Source organism: Carassius gibelio, chromosome A8, assembly GCF_023724105.1.
Source record: "Carassius gibelio isolate Cgi1373 ecotype wild population from Czech Republic chromosome A8, carGib1.2-hapl.c, whole genome shotgun sequence".
Lineage (NCBI taxonomy): Eukaryota > Metazoa > Chordata > Actinopteri > Cypriniformes > Cyprinidae > Carassius > Carassius gibelio.
Window position 1 is genome coordinate 19,724,752 of NC_068378.1, and position 16,969 is coordinate 19,741,720.

Genomic DNA, 16,969 nt, shown 5'->3' on the forward strand with positions numbered 1-16,969 from the left:
ATAATGCGTACCGCGTACCGAACCGAAAGCGTCGTACCGAACGGTTCAATACGAATACGCGTATCGTTACACCCCTAATATTTAGTTATATATTGAATTTTTTCAGGCTGGCAGTTAATATAGACACACATGTCTAGACTACAAAAAGCCTTTGAACATTTTTACCAATATTTCTCAAGAAAAACAATTGATTATGGCTTTTCAAAATTTGATTATGATTAGTAACTACTTATCTCTGTCATAACAACAGATACACGCAGCCAGCAATTTGATTGGCTGAGTAAACGGAGGAGGTGGTAATTGTCACTGGCAGTAAGCTGTGTCATTGAGTTAGAAACACACACACACACACACACACACACACACTCACTTCGCCATCTAACCTGCACAGACAAGGTAAGAGCCGTCTTTGATTTTTTTCTGGTGTTCAAAAATTATAGGTCAAATTTATGGCTTATTGTCATGTTGGAACTAGGCAAGACTGTCTCATGATAAGAAGGGTCTGTCATTAAACATAGATGAAATGTGATCAATCTAAAAAGAATAATGGACACATATCTGCACACATTAAATATTATTTTTATTTTTTTATTCTTTAATCATCATCTAAAGACAATCTTGAGATAGAAACACTGGAACATTCAGTAGCCATCAGGGATATTTGATCAAATAAACAGAAAACAGTCTGTACAACTGTAACTGTAACTGCAACTGTAAATTTTTTCCCTGATCAGATTGTTGGTCAAGTTGGTTGGTCTTGTCTCCAGCAGAGTCCCTAAAAATTAACCAAACATGATTCCAGAGAGACGTTGTAGAAAACATTAAGATAGGCAACAGGTCACTGGGCCTCTGTCATTTGGCTTACATGCTGGGTAATCCTCTTCACCGTCCTCACCTGACTTCATTAAGATATTTCCATGGCACTTTACATGAACACGTAAATCCTTTGCTGTCATGTAAATCATGTAAATGCTTTGCTAAATTGCATTAGTGAAAGAGACAGACTGTTCAATAAATTTAATTTATAAAACTTCACAGAATATTTTTTTATATGTTCTGAGCCATTTAGATCAACACATTAAAGTTACTATGACAAAAATAAATTTATAATAATAATAAAAAATAAATACAGTTTCTTAGTCAGGAAATAGGTGCCCTGTTCATTATTACAAGACCCAGTCCACAGACCTCAAAACAAAATCACTAATCACCCGGATCAGTGGATTAGTTCCTGAGCTTCTCTATTGGAGAGACGCAGGCATGCAACGGGCTCAAGTGTCTGTCCATGTCAGCTCCTCTATAGCTCTCTCTCTCTCTCTCTCTCTCTCTCTCTTTCAGCTGGACACCAAGACCAAAGCTTCCTACTTGACCTAATCCATGTTCAATATGGAAGGTTTATCAAAGTAGCTCTAAATCTCTCCTGAATTGTTATGGTTTTATGGTCTCGTCCTCATTGCAAGCAAACCTATATTTAATGTGTAGTCTATTTTACATTTCCTTTTAAATTGTTTGTGTTCTTGATGATGAAGTCATGTCACGCAAGCTAGTTGGCTGATAATGTAGAGACAGATGGATTTCTGCCAAAATACTGTAAAGTTTGATTCACATCAAAAGATATGGGAAGCATTCCACCTGCTTTCTAAAAGTTGAAATGTTTTTTTATTTAGCTGTCCTAGCTGCATTTAATTACACTACCTTTTATTCAGAAAGGATGTATTAAATTGAACAAATGTGACATATTACAATTAATTAAGTACTGTTCTTGTGAACTTTTAACATAATTTATATTAAATTGTCAAAATATGTCAAAATATTACTGTTTTTACTGTACATTTAAAACATTTCCCAGCTACCTACAACCCTATTAGAACAGACCTGCAACTCATTAAAAAAAGGTGTTGCACCGGTTTGTGGATTTATTCACCAATAAACCTTAAACATCTCACATACACTTTAACAAAACAAATGCACCTGTTTTGATTGTCTCAGGGAAATGTCAGGACCCAGGCCTGTAGTTCTGAGTGGCCCATCAGGAGCTGGGAAAAGTACCCTGTTGAAGAGACTCATGAAAGAATATGAAGGGGTTTTTGGATTCAGCGTCTCCCGTATGTAGCATTCCAGACAAATACAAGACACAAGACAAGCAACCAAATGCCAGGAATGCTGTATGAATAGTTTGATCTCTTTCCTTCTGCAGACACCACCAGAAATCCTCGGCCAGGAGAGGAAAATGGAAAAGGTAGGGCAGAATGTCCCACTTCACAATAATTAAGAGGCTTGCTTTATCAGCAAAGCAAATGATCTTAGATATGAGTTTAGAAATATACTAAAAAACTAAGGTAAAAAAAAGAAAACAAAACAAGCCAATTGAGCATTGAAAAAAGGCTTTTCCACCTCCTCCCATTATGTTTGAAAGCCCCTCCACCATACCTGTCCATAACTTTCTTCTTTGCTGCTTCTTACTCCCAAGTGAACTGTTTAGATTCATTTCAACACATTTCATAGGGGTAAATTTCTCTTTTTATTCCCCAATGTGCCTTTGTTGTTTTCTCTATAGGGCTGAATTGTCTCCCAATGCTTCTGGGGGCTACATTACTTCCTGTAGCAGACGTCCTGTCCTCTGAGACATCTAAAGGTGTAGATTTGGTTTCCATTATTGATGGTTGTTACTGATTATTGGCATATCTAATGTGACGAGAGAGTAATGGGGGTTACTTTCATCTTTCTAAAATGTAAAACATTGTAGGCAAATTAAATTTCAGGCCAAAATGATAAAGATATGATTGTGGACATGTTCTCTCTGACATGAATGCCATTGTGCACTTTGGAGTAAAAAGCCTTTGAAAATAGCCCCCCTATGATCCCTAGGTTTTCCATGTGATGTGAACTCTTGCCATTATGTCCCCACCACAGCACAGATACTCAGAGACGAAATCATTAACATCACAATTTATTTTGATGAACAATCTTATATAGCAGTTTCCTAAACAAGGGTCAAAATAAGCTTTAGGATGTCTGCACATTTTTACACAAATTCAAAACTAAAAAACAACAGTTGAAACAAACAAAAAAATAATTTATGGGAAAGAAATACAGGTTTATTTGAGACATTTAAGGTGGAACGGGAAATACTGCATCTAAACCAGCTTATTTAATTGCTTATTTAATTGTTTTGTAATCCTTATGATGTTTTCCCACAGACAAATGTTGTTATGCTAATGGCAGTCTCCATTGCAGTGCTGACATGGATGATGTCAGTGTTTGTCCTCCTGTAGCTGTAAATTGTTTGTCTTGTGTTGCCTGCAGAACCATTCCGTCCCTCTTTAGATCCCCTCTGATGTGCTGTTTGTGGAGTTAAACCGTCAGAATGGTATGAATCCAGCAACGCGCAGTGCCTTTACGAAAATGACTCTTTTTTTGTGAGATTATTAAAGTATTTTATGCGTGAACGCCGCTATTTTTGTATTTTAGAAGTTTAGAGTTTAGTTCACATATTTCGTATAATTTAGTTAGATCAACAATTTTAATTTCGTGCAGAGTTTCTGAAATAAACATTTGGCGCCCCCTGCTGAGCAGAAAGGATTTTGAAATGTCACAAAGTTAATAAAAAAATACAAATAAAAATGTAATAATAATTTAGTCATTCCTTAGTCATTGTCTTTCCTTTCCCTTTCTTTTTTTTTCTTTTTTAACAGATCTTGCTTTTGATATTTTCAAAATAATTCAACCCTTTCAAATAAACACCCTTTCAGGCCAATTGATGACAATAGCTTACAATGTTTCCTTGTTAACAGTCACAATTTGCTTGGTTTTATGATTCATTTTCATTTATTTCTGTCCCCAATCCAGATTACCACTTTGTCACCAGAGAGAAGATGCAAGATGGAATCGATAAGGGTGAATTCATTGAGAATGCAGAGTTTTCTGGGAACATGTATGGAACCAGGTACATTTTATTTGTAAATTGACATCTGGTTTCTGATTATCCCCTTAATTCAGCAGAGAGGTACTTCAATGCTATTTCTTTGTCTTCATGCCAATGCCCAACAGTAATCATTTTGAAATGGCTGAGATTGTCCATAAGTGTATAGCCTAGTCAATAACCAAAAAATTAATTGTTATTGCTCATTAAATTCACTGTCACTTGCAGCAAATCATCCATAGAAGACGTTCAGGCACAAAATCTCATCTGCATCTTGGATGTTGACATACAAGGAGTGAAAAACATTAAAAAGACAGATCTGAACCCCATATATATCTCCATCCAACCTCCTTCAATGGAGTTACTGGTAAGTTAATAGAAACATTTTCAGTTTCATAGTTATATAGCTTTTAAATTGTGATAAAATACAGGAAGGTGGTTTATTTTCCTACAGGAAAAGCGTCTGAGAGACAGACAAACAGAGACAGAGGACAGTCTACAGAAGCGTCTGGAGGCAGCTAGGATTGACATGGAACTCAGTAAGTGATATTTACAGTAAATTGGTTGTGCTTGGGAGAAAACCTTTATTCCCTTGCCATTTTCTCCTCTGTAGGTAAGGAACCTGGGGTTTTTGATATGGTAATCATTAATGATGACCTGGAAGAAGCCTATGAGAAACTCAAAAGTGTTCTTATTGAGGTAAAACTATTTTATCTCTGTAAAAAGATTGCATAATTTTTATTAATTTCATAAATAAATAAATAATTTATTGTTATTGTAAATAAGTTATTGGGTTTTTTTTTTCCGACAGGAAATTGAGAAGGTGCAAGATGCCAAGAATTAGGAAAGGATAAACAGCACTTTTGACCTTTCTGCCCGACAACACAAGACATGAAGCCTTTTTTCCAGCCTTGTACGGTGCAATCATGATGTTGGTTCTCATGTCAGACTCTATTCACTTAAATGGGTAATCAAGACGGGTGTTATGTTCAAAAGAGTGTGATATAGAGCTTTTCTCTGTGGGTGAGAGAAAATCTATGCATTTATGTAAAAAATATCTCAATCTCAGTTGAAGACTTATCTCTATTAACCCTTTCCAGCATGTTTGCACCTTGAATTATGAAGGGAGAAAACTGTAACAAAAACGCGTTCAGTTAGCTATTATTGATGACAATAGCTTATCATCAGCATATTAGTTGAGAAATTATTGTTTTTAACATGTATGATCTTTGTAGAGAGCTAAGCTATAGCCCAGGCTACAGCTCGTTTGATTCTCAGGTAGCCAGGTTTAAATGTATCCACCTGAATGGGATGCACCTTCATGTTGCTAAATTTGTGTCAAATATAAAATTGTCATTTTGGGTTAGCTTAAATAAAATAAAATGAAACTACAGCAACACAACAGTCATGCTTTTCTTCATTATCTTTTTTTTCTATATCTGTTTACTCTTTAAATGTTAAAGTGAAGTGAAATAAAGTTAATAATCTCCTAATTGATTCACACCAAACGCACACTGTAAGCGTCAGTAACCATGGCAACTACAAACCTGCGGAAGTGAGGATGAGAAACTTGCCTGTAAACAGTTTATTTAGAAACCAAAGCATGTGTGATATATCATGTGTGATATGCCTTGAACATATCAAATATGATAGAGATTGTTAAACTGTTAATGTTAAGTCAATAGGTTTCAGTTTTGAGTGAGCATTATAAAACAAATGGGAAACAACCACACAATTCGAGGAAAACAACACTTTGATACTGACAAAGTAAGTCTACGTTCTCTCTAACGTTAATTTGAAAAACAGACAATAAGAGACAAATGAGGTTTTTGTTGAAAATCTTCATTTATTGTCCGTTTTTATGTAAAAAAAGTAACCAAGCTTATCTAAATAAACATTTAGAAATAATGTACATTTGTCTCTTTATGACACATTTTGATTGACAAAATGTTTTATATGTTGTGATTTCATACTGAATCTATTAAATATATCTAAAAAAGGTGTACAAGGGTCTTTCCGCCCTGCTGACCTGCACTTCACCAAGAGCACAGCAGCTTGTTTTACATATCCTAGTTATAGTTCAGGTACAACTGTTTTGCTGGATGACAAAAAGCATCAGAGGAATATTTAATTGTTTAAAAAAAATCTGTACCATTGTATATGAATTTAAGTTTGCATTAAAGTTACTTTTTTGTATCAAACATCAAGATTTTAAATTAATTTGTATGGGAAAAGTATATATTGTATGTGCCTGGTCAACATTTTACGTTTGGGCTGTTTTGCAGCTCATTTTAATTATCTTGTGATATGACAAATACATTTTAAAAACAGTACAAATATTCCAGATAGTATCTCTAATAATATGAGCTCATGAAAACTGCATTCATAATAAATAATTATTTGAGGACTAGAAAAATGGTTTTTAAATCATTTTAAATAATATGTATGGGATGTCACGCTGCATCAAATCTTTTTATAATTTGTATACATTTGTATGAATTCTACAATGTATATAATTTTGTTTTGTCCAGCCCAGCATATTGTAACCCTTATTGAATCTGCTGAGGTCCTGCATTTAGAAGTACAATAAGACGGCAAGTGTACATTTTGTTTACCCTACTGTGAATCCCACCGTTTCATTTCTACTTTTATTTTTACTTCCAGCCATAGAACTGATAACAGAGCTCATGCAATCAGAGGTTAGACTGGCTCTGCTCAGGGGTCTGGTGGCTTTTCTCAAACCAACTAAAGAGAGAAACACCAAACAAAAAAATCCTGGAGGGTATGATCTTCTGCTCATTTTTTTTTCAATTAAAACAAGGCACAAAACTTGTGTAACTGGCAAGGTATTGTTGTTTGCAACTGAAACAGTGGTTCTCCAATAACAATACTGCTTTGCATTATGATCAGGTTGCAGCGTGGAGACAACCTCCCATTTGTTACCGTTTGGGCTTTGTAATTTAATTTGAAGCAGATGCAGATGAGATGAGAAACAAACATGGATTGTGGCTTGAATTTGCATCTTTCTCAGTTATTGATTTATCTGACATAAAAGTTATAAACAGTCCTGTGTTGTATTTGAAATTCAGCTGAAACAGTTTGATTGTTTTGTTAGATCCAAAATGACTGATTCACTTCCTGTGCTTCTCCAGCAAGCAGCTTCTGCAATAACCATCAGGTACGTCAAACAATGGATACATTCAAGACATACAGCATTGAAAATATTATATAAGACATGCTGATCTGTGTTTTTATTATGTACGATATATTGACATGATGTTACAGGATTCTGGCACAGACAAGTGAGGAGATATCCAAAGAGCTGGTCTCTCTCAGAGTGATCCATCACTAACTTTATGCAATGGGGAACCAGGAACATGTAGATGCCCAGAGACAAGCCAGCCTGGCTTTGGAGGTACAATTAAAACCACCTTCTACCCACACTAACTCACGTATTCTTACATACTCTGATTCTGAATCATCCATAAATAAATGCAATACTGGGCAAGCAATAGACCAATGAGAATCTGATATTAATGTATAATGTCTGTTTAGCATTTTGTGTGCATGTATCCAGTGGTGGAAGAGCATGTATGCAGAGCTATGGGCACCAGACTGTTTGAGTCTTGTATATAAACACATACATACTCTTGTGGAAAACATGGAAAGAAAATGTTTCAAAAAGTGTGTAAGATGAACTTTTATCTCCTATGGTTATCAAAGAATGATAAAAATAAATAAAAAAACTGTGGAGTCCCCACTTTATATTTTTTTTATTTCATTTATTTATTTTTCATGCCATTCTCAGTGTGTCTCATGTTACAGCAGAATCAAATTGCCACAGTGATAGACTACTTTATGGATGAAGGTAGGCGAGCTGTCTGACTCCTCACAGTAACTCTGGAATGCCACGTTTTATGCTGTTTCTGTGTCTTTATTTTTAGAGATGGCCGACTGTGGTAAAACTTGCTGCAGCGACACTGGAGGTGATAGTTAAAGCCATAGAAATAAACAGACAGAGACATAGTGAGCATCTGACTGCGGTGCATTATTGTCTCCCTGCAGGAAGTGAACCAAATGTGGCTGGGTCGTGGATCTGTACGGTAGGTTTAAATAGACTGTTGTAATGCAGAAATTATGTAAGATTTATCCAAATTCTGCATTACTTAATATTTGCTTTCATATATTTATGTAATCTGCACATGCCTGCATAACATACATGTTGATTCCTGCATTAGGTGGTATCAGAACTGGATGGACAAATGCCAAAAGACCACAGCAGGACTAATGAAACAGCTGCCTGGGGTTGGACATTACATCGCCAGGGTGATCAGTTCTATAGTTCTATAGGTAACTTTGTTTTGCTAAAACATTTGATTTGATGAGACATTTAGCATTACATTACTTGCTCACCAATGGCTCCTCTACAGTGAATGGGTGCAAACAGATGATAAAAACATCACAACAATCCACAAGTGATTCACACAACTCCATTCAAACTTGTGTCTTGTGAAGTGAAAAGCTGCTTTTTGCAACAACAACAACAAAAAAAATCCATCATGAATGCATTTTTAACTTCAAACTGTTGTCCATCCCCTGTTGTCCTCTCACATGTTAAACCATATATTTATTTAGAACTGGTTTGGACTTGTAAACAGTGCTTTATTTTCACATATTTTTCTCCTGATTCAGTCAAGTTTTTTTTTTTTGTTGTTTTTTTGTTTTTTTTACTTGCAGCATACTTTAAATTTAAAAGCATTTAGCCAACCAGATAAATTTAATTACATGGTCATATCAATTTAATTGTCGGTGTCCAGAATACCCTTCCATCTCTGAAAGGAAGTCAAAATATATTTTTTAACAAACCTGGAATTTTTGCTAATACAACACGCATGTAGATAAAAATAATCCATAGCTTCGAAACACGAAGGTAAATTTATCCTTTGGTCTGTTTGTTTATATTTCAGATTAAAGTGTGTTGTAAAGTGTGTCGCAGTGGGACTGGGACTAGGTGCAGTCCAAAGTCTTTCTTCCAATAGACATGTGCACTTCTGCATAACAGCTGATAACATCCTATTTCCCAATTTACTCAAATAATTCAGAGTGAAGTTCAAAGTTCCTATGTGACTGTGCGACTGACTGAACTCTTCCACACAGTGCACACTTCCACACTTTTCCTCAGGTAAGTTCACTGGTAAATTTATGTTGATTGCAAACATTTGTGAAAATGATATAATGCATATACGAATAATGGTATATGATATACGGATAAGGGATAAGGTAATTGCAGTCAAATAATAAAAACATCACATGCTTGTTAAATAATTTAGTGGGATGTCTATTCATTCAAATTAAGTTGCATTAATTACAAGAAGAGTCTGTAGGGAGAAGGTATCACTCAAGGACAAGCTGATAATCTTCCTTAACAAGGTGCAACTCTTCGCATTTTCTGAATATAAGATCTTATGAACTTAAGAACACACAAACAAGGGATATATTATTCTACCATAGAAGGATACAAACACACACACACACACACACACATATACAGAGAGAAAGAGAGAGAGAGTAATAACTTATTTGTACGTGTTTTCCCCTCTGTGCTTTCCTCTGAATGCTAGTCTAGTCTGTTTAATTATAAAGCATAGTTCTCAATGGAATCAGCATGGCAGAGAGTGGAATCACTGCACCACTGGATTCTGGAGAATGGGGGTATGATCCCTCACCCCCCCAATATTTTATAAACTTGATTTATTTTACACCTTGTATTTTACTGTACTATCTACATGGGGTAGTATTTGAATGATATCAGTAAATAAAAATGTTACATTATAAAGTAATAATATAAGTGCACAGTTATGCAAACTCCTTGTGTTTTCTGTCATGGTATTTCAGATAAGCGGACGGACCCATGGCTTCTAATCTACTCTCCTGTACCGGTCATCTGCATATTTTTGTGCTATCTTGGTATTATTTGGATTGGACCCAAGCTTATGAAACACAAGGAACCAATGAACATAAAAGCAGTGCTTATTGTGTACAACTTCGCCAGTGTCGGTTTGTCCATTTACATGTTCCATGAGGTACATTACGTATTTCATACATACATACACTAGTTAAGGGCAAATTATTTCAAGGTCTTTCATTAAAATATCCTAGTCATCAAATCTGAAATATAATTTTCTTTCCACAGTTCTTGGTCACATCTTGGCTGGCAAACTACAGTTATCTGTGTCAACCTGTGGACTACAGCCCCAGTCCACTAGGAATGAGGGTGATTACATCTGTCTCACTTTCTGTTTTGCTGCCTAGTGTGCTTTACTAATAATCAGTAATTCCTGTTTTCTAAATCACAATCAAATTACCTATTTTTACATTCCAATAAAGATGCATTTGTTTCCTAAATGTTACTGTACCTTTTTAGATGGCCAGTGTATGCTGGTGGTTCTTTTTCTCTAAAGTCATTGAGCTTAGTGATACAGTAAGTTTAACTCATTTAACAAACATGATTATTGCAGATATTTACACCCATTGTAGATATGCAGTTCAAATAAAGATGCCTTTTCAAATTCCTCATTCAGGTCTTTTTTATCCTGAGAAAAAAGAACAGCCAGCTCACTTTTCTACATGTGTATCATCATGGAACTATGATCTTCAACTGGTGGGCAGGAGTTAAATTTGTGGCGGGAGGTCAATGTAAGATAGAAACATTAAATAATTAATAATAGTAATATAAATTCATGCAAAAAAACACTGAACAAATAAACTTAAGAACTAAACTTTTTACCATTGTAGTCAGTTACTAATTCGTTTAGTAATTTAAAACCATTATACCCTCCAATGACTACAGTTAATATGCAGTTTCCTAGCCCTCTTTGATTTTTTTTATACCCATTAAATTTAACTATTATTTATGCATTTTATATATCACGAATATCACGTATTACATTATTTTGACTGTCTCTTTTTACCTGTTCATTCAGCATTTTTCATCGGGCTGCTGAACACCTTTGTTCATATAGTGATGTATTCTTACTATGGCTTGGCGGCCCTGGGGCCTCACATGCAGAAATATCTGTGGTGGAAGCGCTATCTCACCTCACTGCAGCTGGTGAGATGGCCAGTTGATACTTTGTAAAATATTTTTAAAAGGAATTTAAAAATTAAAACACAGAAGCATAACACATCAATGGGACTGTTGAACAACTTGTCCTTACAGGTCCAGTTTGTCTTGATGACTATTCACACTGGATACAACCTCTTCACCGAGTGTGATTTTCCCGATTCCATGAATGCAGTTGTGTTCGCATACTGTGTCAGCCTCATTATACTTTTCAGCAACTTTTACTACCAGAGCTACATAACCAGGAAGAGCAAGAAGTCTTAACAGCATTGATCCACATGATGAGCAGGAGGACTTAACTGATAGACTAATAGCCTATGTCCATTCCTGTTCTCAATGTAGTCCTGCCTCACCTATATTTAGTCATAAAGACTGAAATTTTACCTCCTATCTAATTTGGTTTGTAAATGACTTATCCAATAAATATGTAACTTTTCTAATTATGAATTTTTGCATTTTGGAACATCAGCCGAAATAAATTGAACTATGAATAAAGTGTAATTTCATTTGAAGTAACTCTAAGATGGGACATTATCGTTTTGCATGGTTTAATAAAGCTTTGTACTGTCTTGTAAATTGTGTGTTTCTATTTACAATAGTGAAGTGCACTAGATGGCACTCTTTACGTATCTTGACTTCAGCTGCCTCAGAAGCAAATTCTCGCGATAATGAGGCGAAGGCACCCAGGAATGGGTAAGGATTTCGTAATAAACGCAATAACGCAGGCCTCTCTAAAACATTTGCAATACTTTATTAACCCTATCGCAGTATGAACATAATACATAGCCTATTAAGTGTTTGATATGCGAATAAACAGGTTAGGACTGCAATGATTGCGTTACGTAGGCTACTGCTCATGTTTGAAAAAAGCTGTATTTAGTCTAGACCTCTTCAGGTTTTAGGTTTGTACTACAGACACAGGTGTCAAAATCACATATTAATTAACTGAACCATATATTCAAATCAAGCTGCGCAATATCAGCGACAGGTGCATTGCAGTAACTGTTCGTGCTCAGTTTATTTCCTGTTAATACAGCAGATATATATTTTTTACGTATTAAAAGTAATTACATTTGATGTAGGTGCATGTAATTTACCATTTCCGGTGTAATGTTAGTTCATTTGTTTGTGTGTTTCATATCTGTGATCTTAATGTAGGCTATCTCCAGGGATCACTGGCACTTAGGCTATGAGTAGAAACACAGGAGAGAAAGTATGAACTGGGACGCCCTTCTGCTAACATAAAGTTGCGAGTCTTTGGTTGACCAGCGTATAAAAATAATCATCAGGATATGTACTAAGAGACGCAGGATACATTGCAAGTGGTTTAATATAATATGTTGTCAATTAAACTACATAAAGAATACACAGACATTTATAGAAATTAACATAAAATAAACCATTTATTTATTTATTTTACTTTTTATATCAGTTTTATACACGTGTGGGGAGGCAATAAGAAACGCCGCGCGCTGAGACTGGAAGGCGGGAACTTCGCCTGCGGCTGTGAGTGCACATCTCTGCTCATAATAACTCTCTTTTCTTCCTTTCTTTTTCTTTCTTTTGCTTCTTCTTCTGATCCTCCTCTTATTCCAGCTCCAAGAGCAATTTATTACATTTCTCACTGACCTAACACTTACACAATCTTATGCACGCGAGTCATTGCTATATCTGCATACTAAATTATTGACTTTTTAAACATGCAGACGTCCATTCAAATGCTAATCATTGTGGTCTACTGAAGGACTATCTGAGCAGTCAGTCAAAATTATTGTTGCAAACTTACAAATCAGTGAGTTTTGGTGCAATTTCAACCGCTCTAGCTTCCAAATTTCTTGCCAGCTAATATTTTTATTGGTTGTCAGGACACTGAGTCTGTGTGTCAGTGCATTTAGAAGTATTAAAACCATGAAATGCCTTTAGACTGCGATCATGGAAGTGGTGCCTGGAAATTTTCTCATAAATTTTGCGTGAAGTCTCTGATGTAACACATCACTGTAAAACAAAACAATTTGCTTGAACAGGGAAAACTCTTGAGCTGACCTGCTCATAATTGTCTGTCTCATGGGTTGCAATGGACATATTTCAGTTTTTATGCATGGCATACATCATGCATGTGAATTATTTATTCTCTGTGAGCAAATCTAAACATGACACTGGTGAAATCCTACTCTGCATGTTCTCTGGGGCTTTTCTTTCATTTTTTTGGAAATAATTATAAGTACATGTCATTTTTCACTGTAACTCACTGGGTGCACTCGCAAAACCAGGATCATTGTTGTTGTGTACAATCCCTCCAACAATGAGCTTGTGAGAACCAAGACCCTGTTGAAGAACTGCATTGTTCTGGTGGACAGCTCACCATTCAGGCATTATGTCTATTATTAGAAATTGAGCCATCTCAGCCTCAGACTGTTCATGGACCCTTTGCTTACACATTGCGCACAAAATATAAAAGCTTTTCCAAAACCAGAAGTTCCAATGTATCATCTTTACTTGGTTGCTACAAATGTAAGTTTTCTCAGAAGTATGTAATGGCATTTGGTGATTTATGTTGACATAAGTGACAGAAACACTGGCAATGCAACACAGTTGAGCAGTTCAGAATAAATCAAAATACTGCAGACGCCTGCAGCGATTTAATTGATGACAATGCAAACGCAGCTTTTGACTTCAAATTGTCAACATTAGATGTGTAGCAAGTTGGGAAGAGAAAAGTATTGATTGTGTCTTGGGTTTGTATGATGAACTTCCCAAAACTATTTTTCTTTGTGGTTGGGAACTATCGGTTGGGGTGTTTGTTGTGTGCATGGGACATTTATCAGTGTTGCGCGCTATGCGTTTGGAGTGCGTGAGTTACATCATCCTCAGTTTGCGGATGGACGCTGGCGAGGAAAGACGCACTTATTTTCTCTCGCTCTTTCTTAATGTTGTGTGTGATGTGGGAAGAGGTTGGCACAACGAAAAATATTGATCAAATTGTCCCATATGTTTCCAGGGCGGGTCAATAAATTCAGCTGTTCTGAAGCCATCCTGTTGTCTACTGTGTGAAATTCGTTATGTGCAGAAAGGGATCTGCTACAGATGAACTTTGGGTTTGACATCTTAAGCAAGAATAAACCAATATTGTTTTCTAATTAAACTCTATTATTCAGTTTAGTTATTCAGTATCTGTGAGTTTTCCACACTTTGAGCCATTCACAATCATCTCCATTTTCCTAAACTTATCATTGGCAAGAGGTTGTTTTTTAACAGCATTAGTTAGAGGTGACACATTCCCATTAGTACATTCAATCCATGGTCCAAAGCAAATAAACTTATGTCTAAGTTTGTTTTTTTTTACTGAAAATGATAATTCAATAATTCAGCTGAAATTGTGAAACTTGTGTATTAAATAAATTCAGTGCACACAGACTGAAGTAGTTTAAGGCCCAATCCCAATTCTACCCCTTAGCCCTTCCCCTTTCCCCTACCCCTCCGTTTCGCGGGTTCACATGAATGGGTAGGGGTGTCTCGATTCTCATTTGGTTGGAGGGGTAGGGGTAAGGGGAAGGGCCAGATAGCCCTTCAAAAGAAGATTTTTCAGGACCACACTTCAAACGAAGGGGGTATGAATTATCTCGGCAACATGGTTGCTACAGTGAACAAAAATACTTTTTTGGCATAAATAAACATTTTAATGAAAAGTAATCATTTGCTTTATGTTACATTCAATTGTGAGTTCATATTAACGGTCATGTTACTCAAAGAAATGTTTGCAAAAAATCGCTAATTTTTGTTAACGTCATATTATTACAGACTGCATGATAGTGCCACAGCATATGTCTGATCAGGGTGATAACTGCCATAGACTAATCCCGCCAATAATTAGAAATCGCTAAACCATTTTCTCAAATATTGCCTATTCGAGAGAGAGAGAGAGAGAGAGAGAGAGAAATGGAGGTTTTGTATATTTGCGTCTGTTCGTTTATCTTTTTAGAGTGACTTTACTTAAAAACAGCAATTGTGTCCTCTCGTCGCTGGAAAAATATAATGTAGCGATTCAGTATTTAAACTGTATTTAATAAAAGTCATGGGGCAGCATTGACAAGTTTATTTTCTCCTGGATGTGTGAGCTGCGTGATTTCCAATATGTGTGTGTGTCAGTAAGCAGCTCTTTAATACAGAACGAAAATTAATGGCTCTAATGCACACCAGTATATGTGTGTATTGTAAGAGCTAGACGACGAACACTGATGACGTGTGACGTCATGGTAGTGGTGTCACAATCCTTAGGGGAATATCTTCTCCCCTAACCCTTGACACTCTGTTTTAAGGGAGAAGGGGAAGGGGTAGGCGGAGGGTTAGGGGAAGGGGAAGGGGTAAAAAATAGAATTGGGATTGGGCCTAAGTCTTTGGTTCTTTCAATTGTGATGATTTTGGCTCACAATCTTAACAAAAACCCACCTATTCACTATCTCAACAAATCAGAATGCTTCATAAGACCAATAAAAAAAAAAATAATTAAAAAACTGTTGGCATTCTGGAAAGTATGTTCATTTACTGTATATGTGCTCAATACATGGTAGGGACTCCTTTTGCTTTAATTACTGCCTCAATTCGGTGTGCCATGGAGGTGATCAGTTTGTGGCACTGCTGAGGTGGTATGGAAGCCCAGGTTTCTTTGACAATGGCCTTTAGCTCATCTGCATTGTTTGGTCTCTTGTTTCTCATTTTCCTCTTGACAATACCCTCTGGTGAGATTGCTGGCCAGTCAAGCACACCAACACCATGGTCATTTAACCAACTTTTAGTGCTTTTGGCAGTGTGGGCAGGTGCTAAATCCTGTTGGAAAATAAAATCAGCATCTTCCAAAAGCTGGTCAGCAGAAGGAAGCATGAAGTGCTCCAAAATTTCTTGGTAAACGGGTGCAGTGACTTTGGTTTGCAAAAAACACAATGGACCAATACCAGCAGATGACACTGCACCCCAAATCATCACAGACTGTGGAAACTTAACACTGGACTTCAAGCAACTTGGGCTATGAGCTTCTCCACCCTTCCTCCAGACTCTAGGACCTTGGATTTCAAATGAAATACAAAACTTGCTCTCATCTGAAAAGAGGACTTTGGAACACTGGGTAACAGTCCATTTCTTCTTCTCCTTAGCCCAGGTAAGATGCATCAGAAGGGGCTTAACAAGAGTAATACGACAACTGTAGCCAAATTCCTTGACACGTCTGTGTGTGATGGCTCTTGATGGCTTGACCCCAGCCTCAGTCCATTCCTTGTGAAGTTCACTCAAATTCTTGAATCAATTTGGCTTGACAATCTTCATAAGGCTGCGGTTCTCTCGGTTGGTTGTGTATATTTTTCTTCCACACTTTTTCCTTCCACTCAGCTTTCTGTTAACATGCTAGGATAAAGCACTCAGTGAACAGCCAGCTTCTTTTGCAATGAATGTTTGTGGCTTACCCTCCTTGTGAATGGTGTCAATGATTGTCTTCTGGACAACTGTCAGATCAGCAGTCTTTCCCTATGATTGTGTAGCCTAGTGAACCAAATTGAGAGACCATTTTGAAGTCTCAGGAAACCTTGAATTATTCAAAGTTGAATTATTGAAATAAATGAACCTTTCCATGACATTCTAAATGATTGAGAAGCACCTGTATACCCCAGTAATATAAGACTGGATTTGTGTTTCAAGGTCACATATGTTATGACAGATTTTCTGAGATTAATGATCCTCATCCTCTCCAAAAGGGGCAGACTCCCCTAACAATAGTCTACAAAAGTGTATTAAATTTAAGTTCCCTTTTGAACAGTCTCTCCCATTGCATTGCTGATGCTTATGTGTAAACTCCTGTTTACTCTGATACTGATGCCTAATTTGTTCATGTTCTTGTACCTTCCCCCCATTTAAGAGCACATTTTTGAGCAAATTTC

General features: G+C 36.4%; 2 protein-coding genes across 6 annotated transcripts; both read left to right on the top strand.

The window, feature by feature from the left end:
• Positions 1-319: 319 nt before the first annotated feature.
• LOC128018802 (guanylate kinase-like) lies at positions 320-5,326 on the top strand. Of its 2 annotated transcripts, XM_052604563.1 has the most exons (9): positions 320-396; positions 1,990-2,105; positions 2,198-2,239; positions 2,558-2,635; positions 3,850-3,946; positions 4,151-4,289; positions 4,377-4,461; positions 4,536-4,621; positions 4,734-5,326. In XM_052604563.1, exons 2-9 carry the CDS (start codon positions 1,994-1,996, stop codon positions 4,764-4,766), a joined length of 672 nt encoding a protein of 223 aa, XP_052460523.1. In that variant the 5' UTR covers positions 320-396; positions 1,990-1,993; the 3' UTR covers positions 4,767-5,326. The 2 variants fall into 2 exon arrangements, with proteins under 2 accessions (XP_052460523.1, XP_052460524.1); XM_052604564.1 differs by lacking the exon at positions 2,558-2,635.
• Positions 5,327-9,009: 3,683 nt separating this feature from the next.
• LOC128018803 (elongation of very long chain fatty acids protein 4) lies at positions 9,010-11,621 on the top strand. 4 transcript variants are annotated; one of them, XM_052604567.1, is made up of 8 exons: positions 9,032-9,104; positions 9,566-9,634; positions 9,818-10,005; positions 10,116-10,196; positions 10,347-10,403; positions 10,504-10,618; positions 10,906-11,033; positions 11,142-11,621. In XM_052604567.1, exons 2-8 carry the CDS (start codon positions 9,577-9,579, stop codon positions 11,307-11,309), a joined length of 795 nt encoding a protein of 264 aa, XP_052460527.1. In that variant the 5' UTR covers positions 9,032-9,104; positions 9,566-9,576; the 3' UTR covers positions 11,310-11,621. The 4 variants fall into 4 exon arrangements, with proteins under 4 accessions (XP_052460528.1, XP_052460527.1, XP_052460525.1 ...); XM_052604565.1 differs by having other exon boundaries at positions 9,034-9,104; positions 9,544-9,634; XM_052604566.1 differs by having other exon boundaries at positions 9,082-9,104; positions 9,549-9,634.
• Positions 11,622-16,969: the final 5,348 nt, after the last annotated feature.